The 10,084-nt window shown below is 42.5% G+C and overlaps 2 protein-coding genes across 2 annotated transcripts in view; one reads left to right on the top strand and one right to left on the bottom strand.

Annotated features, from left to right (window-relative positions):
- Positions 1–960: 960 nt before the first annotated feature.
- Positions 961–3,273, top strand: LOC109485388 (C-type lectin domain family 4 member M-like). Its single transcript, XM_019788950.1, has 5 exons — positions 961–1,286; positions 1,344–1,500; positions 1,654–1,966; positions 2,247–2,657; positions 3,227–3,273. Exons 1-5 carry the CDS (start codon positions 961–963, stop codon positions 3,235–3,237), a joined length of 1,218 nt encoding a protein of 405 aa, XP_019644509.1. The 3' UTR covers positions 3,238–3,273.
- Positions 3,274–5,375: 2,102 nt separating this feature from the next.
- LOC109485361 (ribosome biogenesis protein BMS1 homolog) overlaps positions 5,376–10,084 on the bottom strand; it is a 20,376-nt gene continuing 15,667 nt past the window's right edge. Inside the window, 4 exon segments of the mRNA XM_019788918.1 lie at positions 5,376–5,792; positions 6,373–6,528; positions 7,687–7,856; positions 8,439–8,586. Coding sequence (XP_019644477.1) covers positions 5,550–5,792; positions 6,373–6,528; positions 7,687–7,856; positions 8,439–8,586 — 717 coding nt within the window. The 3' untranslated portion in view covers positions 5,376–5,549.

The raw sequence follows: 10,084 nt of genomic DNA, 5'->3' as shown, positions 1-10,084 counted from the left end.
CAGGGCTCAAATGTCCACTTTTTATCTAAAGGTCCAAGATTTTTCTTTAAAAGATGGACTGATTCGTGTCACCAGTGGGGCTGGAACCGTAGGAAAACGGCTCACCTTGTCATTGAAAAAAGTTATCTCTGATTTTTTCTTTAAAATCCCCTAAAAAACACAGGCATTTCAGAAGGTTCATTTTTCAAAATTTCCCGGGGGGTCGCTGATCCCTCAAGCAGTGGGAATAACCCCTCCCCTCCCATTCAAAATCTGGCTACGGGCATGCATATAGCCATAGGGTGTGGCCAGTCTGTGTATAAAGGTTGTATCTAGCTACTTCGTTCTACAGCTAATTGGTCATCATCGTTTTCAGTCCTCCTCTAAGGAGGTGTACTACTCAAAGTTTTCCAGCACTGTTTGTCTTGTATTGCTGACTGAAGTTCGTGTCCGATCTACATTACAACGTATGTAGGGTGCCAGCCTACTGTAAAACAGTTAAAGTGCATCGTAGAACGCTTAGTAGTAGAAACAGGTCAAGTCATGCATATGCTAGGACCTCTTCCCTTTTCACAAGATCTGTAAATTCTCTCTAATAAAGTATACAACACTGAGGAATGACTATCACTGTACAGTTCTGAATGATTTCAATCATTATTTCTTTTGCGTTTAACTTACTTTACGTTACGTTACGTTACGTTATTTTACAGTGCAAAGGACTCATATTCATAAATCGACGTCATTACGAGTCTAGAGTAACTTCTTTCCAAGAAAATTGGTCCACCGATTGCAGAAAAAAACCAAATGTCATTTCAAAAACCTCATACCACGTCACACCTCCAAATATGGGCATAGATATTATATAAGATATACCCTTACTTACTTCTTCAGACTAATCATGGCATCAGTATCAATATTCATGCATTTATGAAAGTTGGTTATTTTTCTGTCTACCTGTTGCTTGCAAACGGTAAGGTCGAAATGTACGAGCAGGGAGAGCATGTACCTTTCTCGGAACCCGGCAGCGGCCAAGCCAGCGGTCCGCCGCACGAACCTTCTGACAAGTGTCAAGAAGAGTACCAAGAAGCCGAGAGAGTTTACTATACAATAAAGGATCAAGATCTACCGCAGTCTTCGCAGGAAGCTAGGCGGCAGGAGGAGTCGCCCCAGCCGGGGATTAAAACCAGCGAGCCGCCGCCTCAACCCCTTCCCGTTCATCAGCGCAACAGCGCTTCTGACAAGTGTCAAGAAGAGTACCAAGAAGCCGAGAGAGTTTACTATACAATAAAGGATCAAGATCTACCGCAGTCTTTGCAGGGAGCTAGGCGGCAGGAGGAGTCACCCCGGCCGGGGGTTGTAACCAGCGAGTCGCCGCCCCAATCCCGCTCCGATGGAACAAGCGTCCGCCGTGGTCTTCGTAGCTTCATCCGCTCCCACTGCAGCTGCCTCGCCGCCGGCATCGCCGTGCTACTGAGCCTGGGGTCTGTGGGACTCGCCCCTCTGACGTTCAGCAATAAAGAGGTAAAAAAATCTTGTACCTTTGCATCTCAAATCCAGTTTAAAAAATAACTCTTCTAAAAATGCATATAGTTTTAGGAAACTTTTTCTATAAAGAACGTCTTGCTGTTTGTCCTCAATTTTCTGTCAAGTTTTGCATTCTGTCGTGTGTTTCAGGGAATATCCCAACTATCCACCACCGTTGACGTATGGAATCGTGACTTGCACCAACTGTCCACCATTGTTGACGCCTTGAAACGTGACCAAAACGACACCCACCAACCGTCCACAACTAGTGGCGCCTCGAAATGCGACCAGGACGACATTTATCAACTTTCTACGGCTGTTGACGCCTTGCCCTTGAGACGCGACCAAGACGGCATGCGCAACCTGTCCATCACTGTTGACGCCTTGAAACGCCACCTGGACAAGGTGGAAAACCGAATCACAATCTTGGAGCAGCGTCTTGACGAGATGACTAAGACGCCAGGTAAGTTCATTTTAGTTATACGATTTTATGTTGTGCTCGGAAACATCTATCTACCTATATCTTTATAAACATCTATCTACCTGTATCTATGATGTTCTTACCTTAGCACCTTCTTTAATAGCACCATGTAGTTCCTCCCGTGCCAATGTTGGAAGGAGTCGTCAAAACTACAAAGCTTGATAGTTATATAGGGACTTTTGATGAAGCAAATGTAACTATTTGTCTATTGTTGTTGTTTTTTTGGTAAACAATGTCTCAATGATGGGCAACTATTTTCCAGCATCTTGTCCTGGAGGTTACACAATGTGGCGTGGAATCTGCTACAAGGCCTTCGACACACAGAAGACCTTCAGCGAAGCGGAGGCGACCTGCGGTGAGGACGGCGGCACCCTCGCCATGCCCCGAGACAACGAGACCAACGCCTTCCTCATCTCCCTGTACAGGACCGTGAGCGACACCTGGCCCACAGCCTGGTTCTGGTTCGATCTGCACGATCGGCGCGAAGAGGGAAGGTTTGAGTGGGTGGACGGTTCTCCACTGGGGGCGTTCAACTCTTGGGGTTTCCGAGAACCAAACGACCGCATGGGCGACGAAGATTGCGTTCGTTACGCCTCACTCGTATCCGAGAAAGACAAGTGGAACGACATCCAATGCCACAAGAAGTTTAACTTCCTTTGCCAGACTGCTCCAGGTACTTATTGTGACCGTAGCGTTTCCTAAAACCCTTACATTTGCCAACCCAGATTTTTCAAATAAATTCAATGTTTTAGTCTTGTTTCTGCACTGATTTAAATGCCCAAAATATGAAATACATTTTGTATTGACGCAGATGCGCTATTGTGGGGCAGTGTGAGGCAACATCATACAGATTGCCTTATCATGTTTATCGAAGGAAAATCTTCTTCTACAAAAACAAATAAGGTCAATGATGTCTGTCACCATGGTAACTGGTGTTAGGTTACACCATGTTCCAATTTTACAGCAGGAGGGATTTAGACTCCTGTCTAACCATATATATGAATGTGTTTTAGTAAGAACTAACAGAGCAGACCAATTATGCGAAGGTAAACATTATGCATTTGCTTTGCAAATGTTACCTTTCTGGTTCTGAGTATTTCCAGTTTGGCCGCTCTGAAATTACAGAAGATACCTTTAATTATTTGTCACACAACAACTGTCACAATGATTGTTCTTGTCACCACCCATGTCAAAACAAACCATTCCACATCTAATTCCCACTAATTCTGCTCATTTTTTCAGGAGGTCCATAGGCGACACTGCCGCGACAGCAAGGCTCGAAATCGACGGTGTTCCGATGGCCAGTGACCACTAAAATTTAAACTGGGATAACTAAAAAGACAATTTGGGACATTTTTGAAGACAATAGAAAAATAGTCAACATCAGAATGTCAGCCCTTCTTTTGTTTGGCTCCAGAAAAAGCTTCCCCAAATTTCCCGTTTACTCTACAATTATAGTGCGCCTGGAAGTCAGAATGTAAGCAAAATAAAGCTAACTTCAAGTTCACTTCCTGAAAAGCAGGTTAGGACAGTTCATCCTCACTTCGGGACAATTGAAATTTATTTTCGGGACAGTGTTGGGACTATGGGAAAGAAAGTTAATTTTGAGGCCTGGACAGGCGAAACTCTCACCACCACTAGTACTGTACATAATACAACGGATCTCCCACTACCTGCAGTAAAACTATATACTAAAACATAACAATCTTACCAATGGGCCAGGATAGCACCTTGTTTTTCCCAAATGTTCAATTTTGTCGAGTAGAAAACTAAACACAGAAGAAATTATGAATGGAATGTCATGAAGTAGAACTGCACAATGCTAGCAACGAAAGAAAGAAAAATTTGACTGAAATAAAAAAAAGAAAATTGTAATATTTATTGCTGTATTCACACATCATGATGCCAATTTCTACTCATTTTGCAGCAACCAAAAGTTTCTGTTACAGAATATGTCTGCTAATTTTGCTTGTCTGAAGTCAACTTTTAAATGAAGAGTTTTGAAGTAAGCTTGAATATTGTTCAATGTTTCTACCTCCCAGTCCAGATAAGTAATCTCCAAGCAGATCCCTTTCGGTGGCAAGACAGTATCCATTAGCCAGAGGAGAAGCCGTGCTAACTCTTCTGGCTAATGGATACTGTCTTGCCACCGAAAGGGATCTGCTTGGAGATTACAGATAAGCTCTTTTTCCCCGAAAATGAGTCTGCTTCTTGCAGAAAAACAAAACGCTATTCAGAAGACGTCATACCGCCCCTCCCCCCCACAACCCAAATATGGGCAAAGATATCCTTACTTCTTCAGACTATACTAAATTATGGTATCATCGTCTATATTCATACACCTTGACGTTAGTTATTGTACTGTGAGCCTGTTCTCTGCACAGGTCGTGATATACGAGTAGGCAGAGCCTGTATCGTTCTTGGGAATTGGAGAGTAAAAATGATTCGTCATTCAATAATCACAGGCAGACCTACAGGTCATTGACCTACAGGCTGTGTTGCGAGTTGTATTCTGTATCAGAAAACAGTGTTGTCACACTTTCTTTTCTTACATAACTTTCCCAACCTGATTAACTTGAGACACCGCATGTGTCTTAAGACAATCAGCGTCATTAGAGTTCTTGGTTGTAGCAAGGTCTGATAGAACGTTCTTGGTTGTACGGTACTCAACAACTGATGTTGGTTTTAAAGTATCAACCATGATAAAGTACCTGGAAGAAATCTTTAAAAATGATACAGCTAGAACACGATCGATCTTCATTAAACTAACATTTAAAAAATAAACGCGCATTGTGTGCACTGCTGGATCCTGTCTTTCTTTGTGTCAAAAACCTGGAACAGATACATTGTATTGACGCATATATTGATTAGAAAATACTTTTATAAAACACCACCTTTCAGAGGTGACACTTTGACATTTCAGAAGTATGAGTGACAATAAACTGAAATGAAAATACAAGTTAACTAAACGAATTTGGTCAGAAAGTGGGTATAAAAATACACAGTTATGTGTCAAGGTAGGAGCAATTGGTGGGGTAATAAGCACATGTTATGGACATGATCAGATCATCAGTTATAGTCACTGCATTACTCATGTTTACTCGTTGAACGACATAAACTTACATTGAGATAACTGTCCATGAAGAAAGAAATGGACCTGAAAACTTGCCCTTCTAGGCAAAGGAAACACAAGCAAGTTAGAAAGCAGTAGCCATTTTCCACAATGGGAAATACCGAGATTGTATATAGCTCAATTATTACACAATGTACCAAGATTCAAACCCTCAACAGAGACGGGGGCACCACAGACTTTCTGCAACCTATAATCCACTGCTCACGGAGTCACGTGTGTTATCTGCGTGACGTCACGGAAGCGGTGGATTGCACATTCCTTAACAAAGACTGGAGTTGTACAGTCGAAAATTTGGGTGAGTCCAATTTCTTGTGTTGGAAATTACAGTTTAAACTTGCTTCATAATGTACCATAGTTTAAACTTGTACCACAAATAATGTACCACAGTTTAAACTTACTTCATAATGTACCATATTTCCTATGGTCTCCAGTCTACTCAAACTTGCCCATTTTGGGAACGTCGTGACTGAGTCCCTGTTTCTTTTTCCTTTTTGTCTCCATCTGGGTCATCATGGAGTAGACTTTCCTCTTCGACTGTTTCTCTCGGGCCTCTCTTTTGGCGGTCTCCTTTTCCAGGAGCTTCCTGTAGTTCTGGTATCGCTCTTTGACCTTTTTCTTCTCCTGGTCTTTCTTGTCCTTGTGGACAGACCGTAGGGCCTTCATCAGGGCTGCAACCTGAAACAAACATAAGAATATGAGAATATAATAAGTTTGATTTGAAAATTGAAATTGCAAGAATGCAGTACACATGGGACACAGGCAGCTGTTGCTGGTGTTGTGTCCCACACAGAAATAAATACAGGACAGGACAGGACAATACTCATTTTCACTTGAGATAGGTGAGGAAAGTCGTGTATGGTGCCTTCCACAAGATTGGTGGCATGTCAGGAATTGAACCCAAGACCTCTTTATTTATGTTTTGAAGTCATTGGTCATTAATTATCGTGATGAAGGCGACAGTGGTCATTGAAAATTTGATCTCTGTGTAATCCTTGTGTTGGAATAAAGTTTAACATTTTACTATGATTATTACCAACACAGATGAACTTTCATGATGACCATGAACTGTATTGCATATTAACATATATTCATAATGTTACCATAGGTTAGATAACTGAGGAATAAGGGTAGAAGAAAGAATAACTAGGTATACTATATTACATCAATATCTACAGGGTCTCTTCTCTCTTCCTAAAACATGAGTACACAAATTTACAGGGTTTTTCAGTTAACACTGTCCCTGTGATTATCCTACCTTTCTTTCATGTGGTTCCATGATGACGGCTGGTCTATCCATGACCTTGACTGGTTTGGCAGGGTTCTGTTTAGGCTTGGTTTTGAAGGGCAGATGCTGCTGCAGCTTGGCTGGCACCCTCAGGGGGCGGAACCTCTGGGGCTTCCTCTCCACGGGCTAAAGGAGGGACAGAATCAAGAATGAATCATTCCATATAGGCCCACTTTACACACACCATTTGAATGATTTCTAAGTTGACTCGGCGAAGTCGACTTGAAAAATCTCTGTTTACACACGGGGCCGAAAAGTGACTTGGCACTCCCGCTGTGCCACCCTCCCCCCAAGTCGAGTCGAGTCAACTCGGTAATTACAGCTCAGGCCATTTTGGCCTGCTTTTCAGGTAATCCAGGATATGCATAAAAATACACACAACAAATACACAGTACATAAACAATTACTAAATACAACATCCTAAACATCAACTAGATCAAGTCCTGCTCCTAATGATCTGTTTAAAAGTCCTGAGACTAAGGAGCTGTCGTTGCTGTAGCAAAAGAGTGTTCCACAGGTAAGGACCATAGTACTGTAGACTGCTCCAGTATGCCGTGACTCTTGCTGGTGGACGGAAGAGTAGGTGAGGGTCTTAGTCCCTCTGACCGAGTAGTCCATACACTTAATGTTGAGGGAGTCTCCCACTTAAACAAAGATGCCATGTACTCGGCTCGGTCTTACCTGACTACTACGCAGAGACGCTCAAGTCGACTTCGCCTGTTTACACACGCAAAGCTAGCGGACTCGGCATTCCGCTGGCCGACTTAAGTCTGGTTTGGATACGACTCAAGTCATCTTTATTAGAATGCGACTCGAGTTGAATTATTTCTCTTTACACAGGGAAATTTTCGCTCAAGTTAACTAGCTCAAGTCGTCTTGAGTTCTAGTCGCCTTGAAAAAGTTATGTGTAAAGCAGGCCATTCACACATAACATCACATAGTTGTAAGAATGGATGACAAAAGAATACCTAAAACAGTATTCACCCAGAGACCTGTTGGAAGGAAGAGGTAGACCCATGTTTACCTTCACATGGCCTAGCTTAACAAAGTATCTGCTCTGTTTATTCTCCTTTAAAGTTAAACAGATTCATAAACAGTAGATGGTGACCAGGCCCTCCAGCTCTTTCCTGCCTCTTGCTACACAATGTAACCCAACACCAAAGTGTGTCTGCTACAGTGCCAGTTACCATTCCTTATTTCTTTGGAACAGAAGAAGAGGAAGAAAAAGAAACAGAGCAAAAATAAATGTGTTGTTCATTCTGCGAAATAAAACTGTGACTTCACCTTGTAGAGTGAGTCCTGGCTGGGGTTGTTCCTGATTCCCCTCTCAAACTTGAGCTGTCCAACAGTCTTCATGCCTGACCACTTGTCCTTCTCAGCCAACAGGAGGGTGGTCAGGGGGTTGTACAGTCTAGGCACTTGGACTGGGCACCATGTACGCACAAACACTATATCTGTAACATAGAACAGGAGGGTGGTAAGGGGGTTGTACAGTCTGGGCACTTGGACTGGGCACCATGTACGCACACAAAAAAGTGAAAGTGATCTCGAACCAGTTTAGCTCACTGAAGAGCTACTCTTCCACAGGCCGTGACAGAGAAGACAGACGCTATGTACAGTATTTACAGGTTCATTGTACCGGGGAAATTCCCCTAGCTCTTTTCGACAAGCGCAATGAACAGTGGACCATGGATTAACGTCCCGTCCTAAGGACTGCGATCCTAAACAGTAGCGTGCATGTCGGGTGAGCGACATCAGCCGGGATTCGAACTCCCAACCTCTTAGTCCAGTGGCAGGATCGCTAACCACTGGACTACACACGCTACTAGTCCAGTGTACACTATATCTGTGAGATAGCATAAGAGGGTTGTAAGGGCAACAATGACTGTTTCTTTTTCATACTGCAGCTAGGTGTCACAGAAGAATATGACAGACGGTTATCAAAACGTTGGATGTGAAAACCCCTGGTTGTTCAATAAAAAAAAACCTTCTTACACAGCCTGTTTCCAACCTGATGAAATTCTATACAAACGTACCACTCAGTTTGATTTTGTCCTCAAACGTGGCCCTGAAGGCCCCTTCGGGAGCCTTGATAGCTTTCTTGATGGTGCCTCTGATTCCACTCACGGTCCTCACAGTGGCTCCTTCAAACTTGGCCACCTCCAGGACGGAGTTAAACATGTCCTGTACACAAGAAAATACATGTAATACATGTCTCTATGGGTACAATACATATGTCTTAATATCCCGTACTCAACAGAGATGGGGGGTGCCACCCATTTTCTACTATTACTACTGAGTACTGATCCACTGTTCACATGTGTTATATCTTCATAACATGACATTACAGAAGCAGTGGATTGCTTATCCTAGACAATGACTGGAATTTAATGGTTGATAATTTAGGTAAGCGCCAATTTTTTCTGTTGGAAGTTATACTTAGTAGTGCGAAAATTTTTCAGGGTGACGTCTAACTAACTTGTAATACAGAAGTCTAGTGGCATCCATGGCATGAAAGTAACTAGTTGTGTTCATATCTAATATTAAAGGGTGGTGGTGATAATACCCTTTTCCAGACCTCTCCAAAAACACAAAACTTAAACATTGAGAAAACTTCATTTTTACTCCTTACGCAAAGTGAAACCACCACAAAAGTAAACTTAAGGCATTTTCGGTACCTTGATAAAGGCTGTGTTCTTGTATATCTTGAGTGGGTACCCTGTCAGCTTCAGTTTCTTCACAATGTTGACAGACTTGTCCAGTTCCACCACGACTCCTGTGGTGGCTATCCTGAAGTCTGACGACCGGTCCCCAACAGACTGGACACACAGGACGCCCGTGCCCTGTGGGGTGATGGGACCTGGACAGTGGACAGAAGAAGAGCTCCAGACTAACTTTTTGACTTAGAACGAGTGTTCATAAACCCAAAAAATCTGGCACACCAGCAAAAATGTAGATGCACCACTATGAAGGTAGAGGACATTGCATGAATATTGTGCTTTTAGGACATAGAATAATAGTATAGTATAGCTTTATTGCAAGTTCATGCCAAGGGCTAATTGCATACAGACATTGACAATAACAATTTAATGAGGAAACCATATACTAACATGAAGTTCTATGTTCTACTAATTTAACATTCTACCTCTACTTAAAACTAATAATGTACATACACATGACATAGAGTGGATATGTAATACATAAACAGGTAAGAGAAACATGGTAACTACATGTACCATTCTATTATACTATACTGTTCAAGTCAAGCTATTAACATGCAGAGTGGGAGTATCATGATCAGGGAGCAAGAAAGCAAATATATAGTCATGATAAACAACTGTTAAGCTTTGCCATCCATGATATACTAGTAGACATTACAGTACATGGATCTAGTTACATATGTTCAATAAACAAACAGCTGCAGTACCAACATACCCCAGATGGTTGCGCTGCAGTGCAGGTGCTCAGGAGTGTACTTCAGGAGGCGGTTGCGCATGTTGTGGTCCTGGATGCTGTACAGCGGCACGCTCTGAAATCGTCTCCAGCCCACAGAGAAGATCAAGGGGTCTCGGGTCTTCAAGATCCTCTTGTGCCAGCGATGCTTCTTCAGACGCATCTTAAAGAAAATTGTTTCCAATCTTTATACAACAGAACCATTGTGCAAAATAATGTGCAAAAATGT

Source organism: Branchiostoma belcheri, unplaced genomic scaffold, assembly GCF_001625305.1.
Source record: "Branchiostoma belcheri isolate BF01 breed outbred unplaced genomic scaffold, Haploidv18h27 scaffold75, whole genome shotgun sequence".
NCBI classification, from domain to species: Eukaryota; Metazoa; Chordata; class Leptocardii; order Amphioxiformes; family Branchiostomatidae; genus Branchiostoma; species Branchiostoma belcheri.
The sequence above is the reverse complement of the archived record's forward strand: the minus strand, read 5'-3'. Positions and strand labels throughout refer to the sequence as shown.